General features: G+C 41.9%; 1 protein-coding gene across 9 annotated transcripts in view; it reads left to right on the forward strand.

Annotated features, from left to right (window-relative positions):
- The first annotated feature begins 489 nt into the window (after positions 1-489).
- The window catches only part of COL16A1 (collagen type XVI alpha 1 chain), a 178,651-nt gene continuing 160,081 nt past the window's right edge, over positions 490-19,059 (forward strand). For all 9 annotated transcript variants that reach the window (XM_063456263.1, XM_063456273.1, XM_063456317.1 and 6 more), the window contains exons 1-3: positions 490-627; positions 4,686-4,799; positions 17,347-17,412. In XM_063456263.1, coding sequence (XP_063312333.1) covers positions 4,721-4,799; positions 17,347-17,412 — 145 coding nt within the window. In that variant the 5' untranslated portion in view covers positions 490-627; positions 4,686-4,720. The remainder of the gene's footprint in view (positions 628-4,685; positions 4,800-17,346; positions 17,413-19,059) is intronic.

A 19,059-nucleotide genomic window follows, 5' to 3' on the forward strand; every position in this document is an offset into this window, starting at 1 on the left:
GGGACCAGTATAGTAAGGATTATTATGACCAAAAACAATGTTTTATTAAAAAAAAAAAAAATTGATTTGAGTAACCCTTTAAGTTGGGCATTAAAATCCTTGATATACCGGTACTTAAAAATTAGAGAATATTTTAAAATATATATTTCCAATGTAATTACTATTTATCTTTATTTTAAATTAGTATACGTTTGACCCATTATATTGCACTTACATTGGTTGAGAACATCTACTTCTGAATGTATTTCATTTTCCAGTCATAAACAGTGAAATAGAAAACTGGGAGAAATGTATTTATATGTTCTCCAGAGAGACAGAAAGCACTCATAATGAGTTAGATTAGAAGGGGCGAACTGATGACTGGGAAACTGACTGGCAAAAGAGAGAGGTCAATAAAAGTCAGAGGAGAAGAGATAGTAAGATGAGAGGGGAAGGCTAAGAGTATGGAAAAGAGGGGAGGAAAAATAAGTTTGAGAAAGGAGGAGGAGACAGGAGGGTAGGGAAGACTGAGTCTCTGAGTTTGCTTTCAGCTCATTGAGGGGAAAATCACTGTGCTTTAAGTTTTTTTTCCCCCTATTATCATGGATTCAATACAGTGTCTCTGAGGAGATTCAGCTCTGCAGAAAGGTGAGTGATTGCAAAGTAGCATCTTTATGTAGCAAGTTTGTCTTCAACTTCTATCCTATCACTAAAAGAGACAAGCGAGCATTGGGGTAAAAGCTACCTAGCTATTTGTTATCTATTCCTGACTGTGCCATTAACCTGTGTGTAAGAAAGAAGTCCTTGTCAAATCTGGACATTTTTTTATATTGGGATGCCTTTTCATAATGCTGTACACCGACTATCCTTACTTTTATATGCATGTACATTTAAACAGCATACCATGTGCATTCAATTATTGAATAAATCACAATAATGCCTACTCTGTCCTGGTTTATATGTTAACTGGGGAACAACATCATGCAGTGCTATATGTTTCCTTAGGGACAATCGGTACCAGAACCAAACGGATCCACCCAGACTGTGAATGTACCTTTGTTCCATGCGTTAACTTTGTTACGATACATTAAAATATTTTACTATAGAATCAGAAAAATATTGATTCACATTCAGAAATGAATCATCTTAAGAAACCGCCTGCCTTCTAAACTAGCCCTCTGGTGTGCTCATTTTGGCCATCATCCTAAGGAAACAGCCTCTGTTAAAAGAATTAGACTTGCAGCTGCCAACTCAATGAAATTTAGGAAACCTGAACATTCCAGCAGTTTGCTGGAACACTGTATATACAACGGGGAGGGGGAACAGACAAATATACCTTTAGCCCATTGTGTACCCATGGCATTGGGAAACTTTGGGAAAATCGGTACGTTTTAAACTCTGCATTATTCTTTAATTATTTTTTTTGTTCAGACTCAATAGCAACTAAAATGAACGTGCATAAAATTAAACAAAATTATCCTTCTTTAAACAAAGAATAGTTTGGCAGAAACAACCTTAAATAAAAACCCAACAGTATAATTATCAAATGATTGCTAACAGATAGTTGCACAAAACAAATGGAATTATTTATGTTTGAAACTTAGTGGTCCGCAAATGAGCACATTGTATTATTTGATGTGATGCAGATTTGTGTCTAGGTCACATGCACAAAATAAAATGACCACGGGTAACCATGTGTATCAGGAACGAAGCATAAAATGAAAAGTCTATGAAATAGGAGAATACTAACTGCAGCATGTCCTTTGCACCAGTGTGTACTAAATTTCCCATCTGTATTTTAAGCAACTAAGATTTTTATTTTTATTTTTTGGGAGATATTTTTATTTAGACAGATTTTTGGCACACATCTTAACTGTGTGTACATATGTAGCTGCAGTTTGCTGCAGTAGACCTGTGAAACAAAAAATAATTATCTCATCTTTTTTAACTCCCCCACATACTCGTTAAAGAGGAATTTTAGGAAAACGTTATAGGCCGTTACACTTCATATAGCAGAGAAAAGCAGAGCTGATAGTAAACTTGCACAATAATAGATATGTTTGTTAGTTAAAAGTATCTACGACTACCAGTCTGGATGTGACACTATTATGGTAGTGCTGCTGAAATGCTTTTAAAACGTGTAAACCTCTGGTTTATCTAGGTTATACACAGAGGGGTCATAAGCCCTAGGCTAGGGTATATATTTAGGTAAAGATGTGCAGCTGGGGAGCTCAACATGTGTATACCTGCCTACCCCTAATATGACTGATAGAATCAAGACACCTAATGACATACAAGCCAGCCCGATTGACCTCTATGGACAGCTTACTCAGACTCCTGCTATAGCATAAAAAGTTTTGCTTTATTTCTGTGCAATAAATGTACCTAAGAATTTAAGTGCTTGAACGTGAAACAGAATTGCTCTGATTCAGTAAGTGCTGCTGTAGATCAAACCCAGCTAGGACAGCGTTTACTGAAAATAGGAAACATCAAAATCGTCTTATACAGGGTTCTTCACTAAAGTGTCATTTGACTGCAAATAAAATTTCAAGCTACAGGTAAACTATAGCCAGAACAGAAAGGACATTTCAGTTATGTTTTTCAGTTACACTATTTTGGCCTAAAATTTGAAATTCATTTTGAATTAAAATTCTTAAATTTCATTTGAATTTCACTTTAATGAATAACCCTATCAGTTTATAGTATATAGTATTTGTCTTCTTTTATAAAGAAGTTACATGTTACAAATCCTTAAAGGGACACTCCGGACCCATAATTTACTGAAATGCTTTAGGTGTGAAGAATGTGTCCTTTTTTTTCATTTTACAAAATTGGGAGTCCTGTGATTGGACAGCCACAGAAAGTTTGGGCTGGGGAAGAAAGGAAGGACTTGCAAATGCGTTAGCAAGCTGTATTTAGATATACCCCCAATTAAAAAAAGCATAATTAAATGCATATGTGTTTCCATTCGGGTTATATGTACTAAACAGTGATATTTATTATTTTGTATTTGGACAGTGGAGTGTCCCTTTAATAGTATTGGTCTCTAATTGCATCATAGCTCTAGGAAGACTCTGCCACAGACCTCTAAACACTGTTTTAGTAAAGCAGTATTTCTCTGAGCTCTTTCAGTTCTGCAAAGTGCAATCCTATATATCGTAATCCCATTTCAGCAAGCTGTATATTATATTATTATTTTATAGTTACTAAAACGTAACGTAAAATTGGGCCACTCACTAAAATGAGCATGAGTTACTGAGATATAAAACATAGTACTTATTCCTTCCCTTTAAAGGGTATTCCATAATTTCAGAATAGCAAGCTGAAGGTCAATCCTGGGAGGACCAATATTGTTTGTATTCATTTACGAAGAGACAATTTTTTTTTTTTTTTAACAAATTCCAAAATTGCAGTTCAGTCAAAACATTTCTGGAGCTAGTGAAAAGCACTCTCTCTAGGGATTTCCTTAGAGTCCAGTCACAAGGGGAGTGTACCTGATGACTTAGGCCAGGCATCTAAAACTCTGGCCCCCAGATGTTGTAGAACTACCTCTCCCATGATTCTCTTACAAGCTATTGCGTTCAAATAATTCTGGGAGTTGTAAGCACATATAAATATTACAATATGGAGCACTAAAGTTTGACATCCCAGCTTTAGAGATTCAGGAAAGGAGAACCCTGTTTGTGTAACCCTGTAATATAAAATCATAATTGCTATGTTTCAAACATGCTAATCTCACTTTTCAGTGAGTTGTAACTTGCCACACTCTAGGGCAAAACTGCAGAATCTTAAAAAAATCTCATGTGGATTTCATAATTATTATTGTTATTTTTATTATTTTATGATTTATATAGTGCCAGCAAATTCTATAGCGCTGTACAATGGGTTAATGGTTCTTAATTCATCACAAATCACTACCACTCATTCTTTAGTCGATAAATGCGCTTACCGTTCTTGTATTGCACAATCCTGTGTTATTCCGTGTAACGTACAAATCAGTTTCTCAATCTGTGGCAGGAAAAACGTCTAACGGTTAGTATCTTGGTAATTACAAAATGCAAAGGCCATTTAATTTTGTTGGAGAAGCACCAACATATTGCACAGCAATGTACAATGCGAAGAGTGAATGAACTATGCAGGTCAAACTGTCTGGAGCTGTAAAGCAGATCCAATGTACAGGGCTGGCAGAATCATCCAACAGTATGTACACCACATGTCCCTGTTACTTTACATGCAGGCTGATTTACTAAAGTGAGAATTGTTGGTAATTCAACGTGAATTTTAACTTTAAGGCTAGGATAGCCAAACTGGAAGATCTTTTCCATTTCAGTAACTTTTTCCTTAAAATTGAAATTCACTTTGAATTCCCAACAATTCTAACTTTAGTAAATAAAGTCTGATGGTCGCTGGAATAGTCTTTATGTTAGATCCTCGTATTACATGTTCATACCACATACAGTACTACCTTATCGTATTCCAGTCTGATTTGAATAATATGGCTACTGCAGACTGTGACTGCGGCTCATTTGCCCGGTCTGTGACGGAGGCTTATGTAGAATGACATGACAAGACCAGACTACTTAATTCAATGACAGTTTAATTTCCATTGCTGTGATCTGGTAGATCCAGTCTCTTAGGTATACCGTTTGAAGAAGTCTATTGCACCTGGCTAATGTCTAACTGCACATTCTCTATCTCCTCCACAGAACACCTAGGGTCATCGAGGTCACCAACCAGCAACATGTGGTTTCTCTGGACATCTGTGCTTTGTTTATTTGGGTGCTTTGTATGTAGCAATGGGAGAATCTTGCCTGGAACAGGTAAAACCAATTTGTATTTTTATTTATTTTATTTGTGTATTACTGGCATTTATAAAGTGCCAACATCTTCCACAGCACAATATGGATTTTTATATCCATGCAATGTCCTCTCTCCTTGCTGTAGGGATTACACTTTAGCAGTTTGATAAGGTGAGCCTAGGTATATACCGTACTTCAACATAGATTTTGAATTCAGCTTTTTACACCATTAAAATACATAAATATTCACCTGAAATGTTCTTGATTCATGGAGTTTGTCTATAGCTCACACTCCATTTAACATGTGCCAGACAGCTACTGCTGCAGGGTTAAAGCTGAGCCAATATCAGATTCCAGTAGGTGCATAGAGTGTATCTGTGGATATTGACCCCCGGGCTGTAACTAAGCTTTAACACTCCATAACACCAGTGTGATCACCCTGTTATATTAACTTGTGATCAGACGGTTAACATTTTCTATATAAAAAAATTATAAAAATTAAACAAATGTGCCTGAAACAGCTTAAAGCTCAGCTCTGAAATTAACTTTATTTCTCCATCATGTACGGGTTATCGTAATATCTTTATTGCACAGGACGTACTGTATGCATTCTTCTTTCAGGGGGAGAGCATGTAATATAGATTGTGATCATGTCTGCTGTTGTAGTCAAGGCCGGTGCAAGGATTTTTGCCGCCATAGGCAAAATAAAGATTTGCCGCCCCCCCCCCCCCACTCTCCCACCTACCACCTCCCCCCCCCAGTGACATCGCAATGCCCCATCCATATGATCTGCCATATGAACTAACGCCAGTGCTGCACACAGTGTGTGTTTACATTAAAAAGCCTGCAGGGACAAACTATAGACACCAGAACCACTTTATTAAGCTGCAGTGGTTCTGGGGACTATAGTGTCCCTTTAATGTGAGGTAAATTAGAGATTAGTATCACTAATAATATACTAGATTGCCTACTTACAATCAGATAAGGATGGTGATGGGCTTTGGCTGCAGTCTGGCTCCACTGGTCTGATGTAGAACAGGATCTCTGGAGGCTGTTTGTAACTGTGGTCACAAAATTCAATGTTCTGGGAGAACGGGAAGCAGCTCCATTTTTTGGGGCCCCTTACACAGCTCAAGGTCTGGGCCCCAGGGCCTGACGGTGAGTATGCCCATAATGCCCACCCATAAGTCCACCTACATGTTCCACCCATGAGTTCGCTCACAGGGAGTGGAGTGTGTAGGGGATGTGTTATGTGTTACTGTAGAGAATCTAATGTGTGTGCTTATGGAATGTAGTGTATAGGGATACCAGTTTGTGTAGGTGATGCAGTGTGTTTGTGTGTAGTGGAAGCAGTGTGTTTTTGTGTAAGGGATAGAAAGCAGTGTGTGTTTGTGTATAAGGGATGCATTGTGTGAATCTGTGTTTGTATGCATAAGGGATGCAAAGTGTGTTTCTGTGTATGTAAGGGATGCAGTGTGTGTGTCTTTAAGGGGTTCGTTGAGTGTGTGTAAGAGATGCATTGTGTTTCTGTGTCTGTGTAAGAGAAGCAGTGTGTGTTTGCATGTCTGTGTAAGGGATGCATTGTGTATTTCTGTGTATATGTGCAAAGGATGCATTGTCTTTATGTGTAAGGGTTGCATTGTGTGTGTGTGTGTGTGTGTGTGTAAAGGGATGCATTGTGTGTGTGTGTGTGTGTGTGCGTAGTGTGAAAGAGCTCCCTGTCCTGCCCCCTGTCCTGTAGAGCTCTCCCTTCCATCCCTTAGAGATCCCCCCTGCCCCTTAGTGGTCTCTCCTCTCCCCCCCACCTCCCTTAGTGGTCTCCTTTTCTCCCCGACTTTCCATTAGTGATCTCTCGTCTCCCCTTTAGTGGTCTCTGCTCTCCTCTGCCCCCCCTTTCCATTAGTGGTCTCTCCTCTCCCCCCACCTTCCCCTAGTGGTATATCCTCCACCCCCCCTCCCTTAGCGGTCTCTCCTTACCCTCCTCCCCTAGTGGTCTCTCCACCACCCCCTCCCTCCTTTAGTGGTCTCTCCCTCCCCCACATTCTCCTCAACCCCCCTCCCTGTGTTCTCATCTCCCCCCGTGTTCTCCTCTTCTTCTCCCCCGTGTTCTACTCTTATTCCCCCCTCCCGATGTTCTCCACTTCTCCCCCCCTCCCAGTGTTCTCCTCTTCTTCTCCCCCCTTCCCTCCCTGTAATCTCTTCTCCTCCCCCCTAATCTTCTCTTCTCCCCCCTCCCAGTAATCTTCTCTTATTCTCCCCCCCTGTAATCTTCTCTTCTTCTCCCCCCTGTAATCTTCTCCTCTTCTCCCCCCCTGTAATCTTCTCCTCTTCCCCCCCCCTGTAATCTTCTCCTCTTCTCCCCCCCTGTAATCTTCTCCTCTTCTCCCCCCAATCTTCTCCACTCCCCCCTCATTCCCTGTAATCTTCTCTTCTTCTCCCTCCAATCTTCTCCACTCCCCCTCCCTCCCTGTAATTTTCTTCACTTCCCCCTCCCCCTCCCTCCCTGTAATCTTCTCCCCCCTCCCTCCCTGTAATTTTCTTCACTCCCCCCTCCCTCCCTGTAATCTTCCCCCCTCTCCCTCCCTGTAATCTTCCCCCTCTCCCTCCCTGTAATCTCCCCCCCTGCAATATTCTCCCCCCCACCTCCCTGTAATCTTCCCCCCTCCCTCCCTGCAATATTATCCCCCCTCCCCCCTTACAATATTCTCCCCCCTCCCTCCCTGCAATATTCTCCCCCCTCCCTCCCTGTAATCTTCCCCCCTCCCTCCCTGTAATATTCTTCCCCCCTCCCTCCCTGTAATATTCTTCCCCCCTCCCTCCCTGCAATATTCTCCCCCCCTACCTCCCTGTAATCTTCCCCCCTCCCTCCCTGCAATATTCTCTCCCCCTCCCTCCCTGCAATATTCTCCCCCCTCCCTCCCTGTAATCTTCCCCCCCTCCCTCCCTGCAATATTCTTCCCCCCTCCCTCCCTGTAATATTCTTCCCCCCTCCCTCCCTGCAATATTCTCCCCCCCCGTAATCACCCCCCTCCCTTCAATATTCTCCCCCTCCCTCCCTGCAATATTCTCCCCCCTCCCTCCCTGTAATCTTGCCCCCTCCCTCCCTCCCTGCAATATTCTCCCCCCTCCCTACCTGCAATATCCCCCCCTCCCTGCAATATTCTCCCCCCTCCCTCCCTGCAATATTCTCCCCCCCTCCCTGTAATCCCTCCCTCCCTGCAATATTCTCCCCCCTCCCTCCCTGTAATCTTCCCCTCCCTCCCCCTCCCTGTAATCTTCCCCCCTCCCTGCAATCTCCCCCCCCCCGCAATATTCTCCCCCCTCCCTCCCTGTAATATTCTCCCCCCCCAATCTTCTCCTCACCTCCCCTGTAGCGCGGCCAAGCTCCTCTCCGGTCCGCGACCCGGCCGGACTGACAGGAAGTGCACTTCCTGTCAGGCCGGCCGGGACCGCAGACTGGAGAGGAGCTCGGCCACGCTACAGGGAAGGGGAGGTGAGGCAGTGCGGCAGCCGTCTGAGCGCTCTTTATAGAGCGCTCAGGCGGCTGTAGAATTTAAAGGACTGGCGATGGGGGTGCAGGGCGCCCCCTCCTATATGGCGCCCTAGGCGGCTGCCTAGTTCGCCTTATAGGAAGCGCCGGCCCTGGTTGTAGTGCAGTATTTACAGGGATAATGGGGTATGTCACACTGATACATCAGTAACAATGATATTTCAGGAAGTAAGCCTTTACCAAACTTGTGAGGTGGTTACTTTATACAGTCCTCAGTTTTAAAATAAACCATAGTGAAGTAAATTAATTTGAAGTAAATATAGTGAAGTAAATTAATTGGTGTGTGGATGCAGGTATCTGTATGTATGTATGTATGTCTCTGTATGTTTCTGTATGTCTCTGTATGCATGTATGTCTCTGTTTGTATGTCTCTGCATGCATGTATGTCTCTGTATGTCTCTGTATGTATGTTTCTGCATGTATGAATGTCTCTGCATGCATGCATTTTTCTGTATGTATGTACGTATGTCTCTGTATGTATGTATTTATGTATGTATGTCTCTGTATGCCTGTATGTCTTTGTATGTATGCCTCTATGTCTCTGTATGTATGTGTTTCTGTATACCTGTATGTCCCTGTATGCATGTTTCTGTATGCCTGTATGTCTCTGTATGCCTGTATGTATGTGTATCTGTGTAAGAATGTATGTCTGTGTATGCCTGTACATCTGTATGTATTTATGTATGTCTCTTTATGCATGTATGTCTTTGAATGTATGTATGTCTCTGTGTGACTGTATGTCTCTGTGTGTCTGTATGTCTCTGTGTGTCTGTATGTCTCTAAATGATTATCTCCTTTTGATTGTATGCTTTTATGGTTGTTTGTCTGTATGTTTGTGTATTTGTGAACGTATGTATTTTTGCCTGCATATCTATGTCTACATGGCTTGGGAAGAAAGACACACAAAGGGACCTGGAGGGGAGGGACATGCAAAACGGACTGAGAGGAGACATAGAAAGGGTCTGGGGAGACAAAGAGACACAGAAGGGGACTGGGGTAAGAAAGAGACACAGAGAGGATCTGGGGTAACAGACACACAAAGGGGCTACAGGGGAAGTAAGAGACATACAAAGGGGTGGGGGGAAGGAAGAACACACACACAAGGGGGGTTTCGTGTGTAAAGGGGGAATAAAATACACAAAAGTGCAAAAGCTGTAAGACATTCAAAAGAGGGGATATGAAACACTAAAGGGGCTACAAAATTCAATGTAGCCAAAAAAAAAGGGTTATACCTAGCTGGACATGGCACCCAGACCACTTCATTAAGCTGAAGTGGTCTGGGTGCCTATAGCTGTCCTTTAAGTCTTAAGCTTAAGCATTTTCTGTGCCAAAGAAAGTACTGACCCTCCTCCTTGGCACAGGAAATGGAGCTGACTTAGGCACAGGAAAAACATAGGATAAAGTAGTCCCTACCTTGTCTTATGTATTAGAGTAAACTAGATCAGAAATAAAGAAAAGAGGAGCAGATTCTGAGAGAGGAAGAGAAGAAGAATAGGAGTATAACAATATGAAAAAAGTAAGTTAGGTGTGACAGTGCTGCTTTAAATGGGAGAGCAGAGACAAGAGAGGCCCAAAAAAAAGAGTCACCACTATAAAAACAAGAAACAGTTATTGTGGCCCAAACATCAGTCATGGGGGTCAAGGGCAGTCACTGTGGACACTCTATTCCCCATTATTGACAAGAATAATGCAGCAGGTTGGAAATGATGGAACTGCTTCAGTAAATATACATCAAGCCTCAGCTCCAACTGATCCATACGGTATTGAGTAAAGAATATAAATGAATCAATGTCCTGCTGGGTATTGTAGCTTTATACACAATGATGTTCTAAGTGTTCTGGAGACCAATCAAGTGTACACGTGTATGGTAATGTTGTCAATTTATCTTAATGTTGTTAATCTCCCAAAGCAAGGAAGCTTTACAGAATATTGAATAGGCGCCAGCGTTTAAAGTTGTTTGAAGTTTGTATCAAAGTTAAATATTTGTACTTGAAGTAAAATGTGTGTCTACAAGCGTCCAAGCAGCACGCAACCCATCTGCAATCATATAAACAAAAGTTTAGAATTGTTGAAATGTAAAAGTATACCATTTTCTAAATGACTAAAATTGGATATGATGGGAGCTAATTGTGAAGGTTTACCTGCGGTTAAAGTCCAGAGTGCTTACCCTTGCAGAATATCACACCCCACAGTGACTAGTTAGATAAATCACCTGTAGTGTGAATGTGTTAATGGGGGCTGTGCAGGGGGGCAGACCCAGAAGCACAGTTTAGACAAGGGGAAATCCAAATTCAGAGTACAAGAAAAATCCAAAGATCAGGGCCGGCAGCTAACATGCATAAACAACAGTCCATAAATAGATATACAAAATCAAAATTCAGGCGTAGGTAAACCTTTCCAGAATCGGTAACAACAAACGGACCCTGAAGCTGATGAGAGGCAGTGCTTATAGGCCAGTAAACGAGCCGCAGATGAGGAAATAGCTGCAGGTGGGTCAGCAGGAGTCCACCCCCTCAGAGATGCAGGCTACATTGCAAAAGAGAGGGACAGATGTCAAACTGCAGTGGTTCACAGGGTAGTGAATCTGACTGGAACACAGAACACCTCCTAAAGGGGCAGCCTTGCCTGGCAGTCTGCAGAGATGAGGACAAACCGTGACACTAATCCTTTGTGGATTTTGTAAAATCGTCTTTGTTTATAGAAGTGGTGCTGTTAAATAGTATTTGTATAAAGCATGAAATTCTCTGTAGTACGTAATGTTTGTACAGATTGTTAAAGAGTAATTATTAAATGTTCTGATATGCAGCTCCACCTGTAATGCCTATGAACCATTCAAAATTCAGCTGGCTTTTGCTTACATGATACCATGTTCTCCCATCCTTGGTGTTACGTTAGTAAAACTGGAGAAAATCTCACAAAACAGAGTAAAGTGAGCACTCATATGTTGAGCTCTGTGAATGGAAAATCACCTGGGAAATACGCAGTGTTAAAGAATAATATTTACCAGTAAAAACATCAACATTGGAATATTCTCTTTGGTATCATTGCTTGAAAGAACATTCCAGGCACCACAACCACTGCATGTCAATGAATGGTGCTAAGAGCCCACTTCCTTACACTTCTACACATATCAAACAGTATTCAATCATTAAATATTTAAACATAAAATGGAAGTTGAGTTGTCCAGGTGCCAGTCCGGCTTTCTCTAGTCTGCTGCTTGTAAATGTGGCATTTGCTCGAGCAGCAGTAACAGGTTGAGTGTGTCAGATGGTGCATATCAGTAGCCATTTATAGCACCTAATGCTTCAGAAAAGTACATACAGTTTTACTTTGTTAGCTGAAAAATCAAATGGCTACCAGGAAAGGTGTCTGAGGTACTCCACATTAGTGTTAAACTGTTCAAAGATAGTTTAACATTTAAAGGTACGAAGGTGCTGGGGGACTCCAGGCACCATGCCTAATTCATTGACATGTTGGTGCCCGGATGGTGTGTTTAAGCTTTTGAGGAAAAAGAGGCCTATATCTAACTGAATGGTTAGTCTGTAATGATGACTTTTATTTCATATATTTTAATTAGCAATTCAAAATATACTAATCAAAACATCACTGTGATACATCATTATACGTAGAGCTGATCAACTTCATTTAATAAAAAGGGAGTGAGTCCTGAATTAAGAGGACAATCAAGAAAGAAAACAGCTGTACAATTGATTCAAAATCAAGGTTTAAACACTTAACTCCAGTTACACTGGTTTGGTACTATTACAGTAAAGTTGAATTCATTACCTGACATAACAAATGTTATGGGTTTACTAGATGTAGGCTGAGATCTGATGTGCCTAGTGTAACCTCATGGGCATGTGTGTCACTGCGGAGAGCAGCACAATGAATACATTTCTAGTTTCCATCCATGCCATCATGCACCTAAGTGGACTCGCATCTATTTTGGGGCATTGTCGACCTTAACCAGCAAAATTAGTAGAGGTGGATTTTAACACTTTAGGCCCAGTGGATTGGATATCATGTGGTATTATTTAGGAGATGGGTGTGGAGCATTGTATTAGCTATAGCTATTTGGATCAGTGGACTGGACATTCATTTTTGGGCTAGGGGACTTGGGAGCTTGGTTGTTTTACTCTCCACTCCAATGCCCAGAAGATAAAGGCATGACTGAATAGGGATGTGCTGGTATGCAAATTAGGGCAACCAAATAAATAGTTAAATACAAATATTGTTGCTTTTTATTGTGTTTGAAAATGCTACTTGTATTATATAGTTCATGATTGTTTGTAATTGCTCATTCTCCAGTGTTCTATATATGTATTATTTTAAGTGCTTTTCACCAAACGTTTAAGGACGAGTCAACAAAGGCTAGACCAGGGGTAGGCAACCTTTTAGCAGCACTGTGCCGATATAGGATTGTGATGTCCCGTAGCGTGCCGGTCCTATTTTTTTTAAATTGAGGTGTGTATGTTGCCGTATTCTGCTTGTGCTATTTATACTGCAGTTGCTTTGTATCGTTGTATTTGTGTGTATATGAGCTATTATATTGTATATATTCAGAAGTAGTTTGTGGTATCGTGTATGATACATATGAATGTGGGCTGTGTATGGGGGCTGCTTGTGGAATTGTGTGTGTGGATGGATAAGTCACATTGTGTGTTTGGTAGTGTGTGTATGTGTGGGGGTTGTTTGGGGTATTGCATGTGAGAGGCTGCATGTGGGGTTGTGTGCATGTATGTGGATTGTTAGTGGGTTACGTTTATGCGGATTGTGTGTATGTTTGTGTGTGGGCTGTTCGTATTATTTGTATGAGGGGAGGGTTATTGTGCATTTCTGTGTATATCTAGCAGTGTGGGTGGCTTCCCTGGGTTCCAGTGGGGACCACGCTGGCCAGGTACAGGTCAAGGACAGGAGCTGCAACAGCAGCTGCGGGATGCTCTACTACAGTGTGGATTCCCATTTACAAGTGCTGGGAGGAAGTGATATGAGATAGTTATCTGAGATCACTTCCTCTACATGATGCAATGCATAAATTGAGGATTGTCCTTCACCACCTTTTCGGATTAGCAGATATCTGAAGTTTCACTGGGACTCCTGATAGGCCAGAGCCTGTTTGGCTCTAGCAGCCTTGAGTGCCGTGCAAAGACACCTTGAGTGCCGTGCATGGCACTAGTGCCGTAGGTTGCCTACCCCTGGGCTAGACTATGTCCAAAATAAAGAATTGTGTGTTAGTTCCATCTGGAACTATTTGTCCTGGTTTGTTATTTGGGGATCCCAATAACCAAGTCTTCAGACCTGTTGGCTGGCTACTTTGTCACCGGATCCCAGGAAAAGTTAAAAAGAGCTAGGCCCGAGAGCCACAAGTTCCTTTATAAAGGCAGTAGCTGATCACAGTGCATGTAATGTAAGGATACCTGCATGGGAAAGGAACTGAAGAGGCAAAGGCAGAGGGGATGATACTTGCCAGGAAGAAGAGAGCTGCAGTCTGGTCGGGTGGAAAAGTTCCCAAGCTTTGGGGACTGTGTCTGAAGTGCTCCAGAGTCCCCTGTGGCAGCGAGGAGGCGGACTTGGTGGAGGTACTTGGTCAAAGTACGGGAGCTCTGTCACAAGGCATATGGGTCATTAATTGTGCTACAAATTGAGGAAGGAGTGAAAACATTTGCCTTGCGTTCCCTGGTTAATAGTGGGATTTAGGAGACCCCACACTTTTTGATAGCTATTTTATTTTATACAGGTTTACAGCTGTAACTTGCTACTTACATTGTGTATTTTCCCTTTTCTACACTCACACCAGAAAAAGATACTCTTATAGCGGTGAGTTATGCTTCAAAGTTAGCACATTTGTTAGTTAATTGTTAGTTGTTATTTATTTATTTATTTTTATTACCAGTAAACCTATCCCAGTGAACTTAACTGAGCCTTTTTGATAAATTAAAAAAGCATCCTATGTCTTTAATATCCATATGACCACCTTCCTTTGATGTAGTTGCCTACCTAATGTTAAAATAAAAGCACAATTTTCCTACTTTGCAGAGAGCAGTGTGTGAAACTTAAAGGTGTATTTGCTATTAAATGTGTTCAAAAGTTAACATGGTCACATTATGCTTTATTTAGTAAAGTGTGAAATCAAAATGAATTTAAAATCTAAGGTCAATGTAATTGAACTGGGAAAAAATTCTCTAAGTCTGTTACGCTCCCAGTTTTGCTACTGTGGCCTAAAATGTAAAATTTACTTTGAATTCACTTTGAATTTTCACTTTAGAAAATAACCCTGATAATGTATATATGCTAATTTTGAGTTGGTTAAAGGACCACTATAGGCACCCAGACCACTTCAGTTTAATGAAGTAGTCTGGGTGCCAGGTCCATCGAGGGTTAACCCTGCCTGCTGTAAACATAGCAGTTTCAGGGAACCTCTAGTCGCTGTCTCATTGCTATCATTGCTATCGCTATCTATGTGTGCAGCCGCGGGCCCCCCGGCTCCCTGTTACCGCAGAGGGGGCCCGGGCAGCACACAGCCTCTCATCTTCTCGCTTCTATTAACTCTCGCGAGACCCGGTTGCCATGGCAACGCTCCGCGGGTCTCGCGAGAGTTATTGGAGGCAATGAGCTGAATGTGAAGAAGCTGTGTGCTGGGCCCCCTCTGCGGTAACTGGGGGCCGGGGGCCCCTTCATGCCACCGGACCACCAAGGATGGAATCTCCCCCCTCCCTGGACACAGGTAAGAAGCAGGGAGGGGGGAGAAACATTTAATTAATTTAATATACAATTATAAAATTAATGTAAAAATGCCACTTTCCCCACCCCTCCCCCTCCACAGATTGCACATTTACACACACACACTGCTTACACTACACTGACACACACTGCATCCACTACACTGACCCACACTGCTTACACTACACTGACCCACACTGCTTACACTACACTGACCCACACTGCATCCACTACACTGGCCCACACTGCATCCACTACACTGGCCCACACTGCATCCACTACACTGACCCACACTGCATCCACTACACTGGCCCACACTGCATCCACTACACTGACACACACTGCATCCACTACACTGACACACACTGCATCCACTACACTGACACACACTCTGCATCCACTACACTGACACACACTGCATCCACTACACTGACACACACTCTGCATCCACTACACTGACACACACTGCATCCACTACACTGACACACACTCTGCATCCACTACACTGACCCACACTGCATCCACTACACTGACCCACACTGTTTACACTACACTGACCCACACTGCGTACACTACACTGACCCACACTGCTTACACTACACTGACCCACACTGCTTACACTACACTGACCCACACTGCATCCACTACACTGACCCACACTGCATCCACTACACTGACCCACACTGCATCCACTACACTGACACACACTCTGCATCCACTACACTGACACACACTCTGCATCCACTACACTGACACCCACTCTGCATCCACTAAACTGACACACACTGCATCCACTACACTGACACACACTGCATCCACTACACTGACGCACACTGCATTCACTACACTGACGCACACTGCATTCACTACACTGACGCACACTGCATCCACTACACTGACCCACACTGCATCCACTACACTGACACACACTGCATCAACTACACTGACACACACTGCATTCACTACACTGACACACACTGCATCCACTACACTGACACACACACACTGCATCCACTACACTGACACACACACTGCATCCACTACACTGACACACACTGCATCCACTACACTGACACACACTGCATCCACTACACTGACACACACTGCATCCACTACACTGACACACACTGCTTACACTACACTGACACACACTGCATCCACTACACTGACACACACTGCATCCACTACACTGACACACACTGCATTCACTACACTGACACACACGGCATCCACTACACTGACACACACTGCATCCACTACACTGACACACTGCATACACTACACTGACACACACACTGCATTCACTACACATTGGCACACACTCTACATTCACTGCACTAACACACACACACTCTGCATTCATTACACACTAACACACACTGAATTCACTACACTAACACATACTGCATTTATTACACACACTACATTCACTACACTGACACACACTCTGCATTAACTATACACACAGCACCCACTACACAAACATCCTGTATTCACAGTACACACACTACATCCACCACACATTGAAACACTCTGCATTCACTATACACAGACACTGCGTCTAATACACACCTACATCCACTACAGACACTGCATCACCTAAACACAATGCATCTAGTACACACAAACACATCCACTACATCACTGTACACACACTACATCCACTACTCAAACACACTCTGCATTCCGTATACACACTGCATCCGCTACACAAACACACTCTGCATTCACTGCACAAACAGTATCTAATACACACAAACACTACACCCATTACACACATTTCACTTCCACTATACACACCACATTCAGTCCCGCATCATTGTCAGCGGACTGGGTAGGGCGTGGGCGGGCCCGGGGGCCCCAGACCTTGTGCTTTGTCAGGGGCCCCAAAATTTCTGATGGCGGCCCTGAGAAGACGCCAGCGTCCATAGGAAAGCATTGAGAATGCTTTCCTATGGACTGGCTGAATGCGCACGCGGCTCTTGCCACGCATGTGCATTCAGCCGATGACGGGAAAGGAGGAGGAGAGTCCCCAGCGCTGAGGGAGCCTGGCGCTGGAAAAAAGGCAAGGGATCAACCCCTTCCTCCCCCTAGAGCCCAGCAGAAGGGGGACCCAGAGGGTGAGGGGGACCTAGAGACCCTATAGAGCCAGGAAAACTAGTATGTTTTCCTGGCACTATAGTGGTCCTTTAATGTATTCGTATATTTGGTGTGCACAATGCATATCACTTGTGTGTGTATCACTGAGAGATTCCATATTATACTGAGTGCTTAATATATCAATAATCCATTCCACAGGTAATCCATGTCCGAGCTTACAGAATGAAGGGTCAAACACAGGAGAAACAAACGCAAACAGAACAGGTATGTAGAACCTGAGAATAGCCATTAATCATATAAAATGTATGTAAAAACTGCACTGTTCTTTTGGCATGGCTTATTTTTTTCTGTATTTATGGAATACTACAAGTTAATATTTCATTTTGTTTACGAAAACATTTACATCACAGTTTTATATCTTCCCACGTCTCCTTTCTTCTATTCTCTTATTTTATATTTATTACCGGTATGTTGCATGCTTTATTTTTTGCTTCTTGTGCAAATCCTCGGTGGGATTCACACCAGATCATTTATTGTTGTCTGGAAGAAGAAGACACATTGTAATCTGTGTATTATTGCAAAGGAGAGTAATCTTCAGTAAGTAACATTATTAATCTCAGCCTGCAGCCTCTTTTATGACTGTATTTTTATATCCCACCAGCCATGTACAAGGGACTTATTCCAGAGCAAAAATGGGTCCTACCAGTACCAGACCAAAGGCTTGCACAAATCCCCAACACTGGTAAGCAAACCAGAAAAACAAGGTCCACGCATTCCAACATTTCAACACAAATGGGTCTTTTTGAAGCTTGAGAAAAACCCATTCAGTTGAAACTTGCTGGACACTGTGTTCCAAATAAATATGCTTATTTGAGCATCGGAGTGCCTAGACCTTCTTTTTCCTGTTTGCTGTATTTTTTTTATCTTCCACAGATAATTATCTGAGCAGGTTTATGCCACTGGGCACAGCTCTTTTATCACTTTAGTTTTTATTAGTTCCAAAAAGGAGTATTAACACGCAGTACATCACAATTTCATAGCACATTTTCCCCATTACATTCTAACATTACCTTTATCTCATTTATTAATATTGTAATCATTACATTATTACATTGCCTTTATATCGTTCATTAGCATTGTAATCATTTATCTTCATATTATATTCCTATTATATAAAAGAGGAGAAAAGTGAATGCCTTCCTTTCTGGTTTAGTTTATCTTTTCCTCATCTATCTTATCTTTTCCTCATCTGTCTTACAATTGTAATGTACTCCTTTTAATTTGATGCAGTATCAATTAATTTTAAGTTTTTTAATTTCCATAACCAAACAACAAAGGAAACAACAAAACAGAAAAAAAAAAAAGAAAAAAAAAAAAAAAAAGAGAGAAAAAAACCCTACCACCATTCACCCCGCCGAACCCTGGGCACAGCTCTTGATGCTAGTGGAAGTTAATAATAATAACATGTAAAACAACATAAACAATCTTCTGCTTGTGTTCAAATACATTTCTATATAAAAGAAAGATACATGTGAATTTACTACATTTGTTGCAAATCACTAGGCTTTGCAGTTTCTGCAGGGACTTCTGTCCAGACCAGGAAGTACCGCCAATCTGATAACTTTATATGGCAAGGAAAATGTGTTGTCTTGTCTGACATTAATTTTTATAGCTTGATCTCATATAAGCATGTCACAGGAATGTTAAAGAAAAAACATGTTCATTGTTCAATATTTAATCTTGCCTAAAAGAGGATTAAATCAGAATAAATAAGCAGTGATTTCCTTGACAAAAACTTGCTTGACACTCAGAATTATTATTATAAGCTCATTATTAATATTGGCAATTAAAAAAAATAATAGCATTAAGGAATATAAATAGCCATGCATTAGCTTTGTACTTCAATAGAGA

This window comes from Pelobates fuscus, chromosome 1 (genome assembly GCF_036172605.1).
Source record: "Pelobates fuscus isolate aPelFus1 chromosome 1, aPelFus1.pri, whole genome shotgun sequence".
Taxonomy (NCBI): Eukaryota; Metazoa; Chordata; class Amphibia; order Anura; family Pelobatidae; genus Pelobates; species Pelobates fuscus.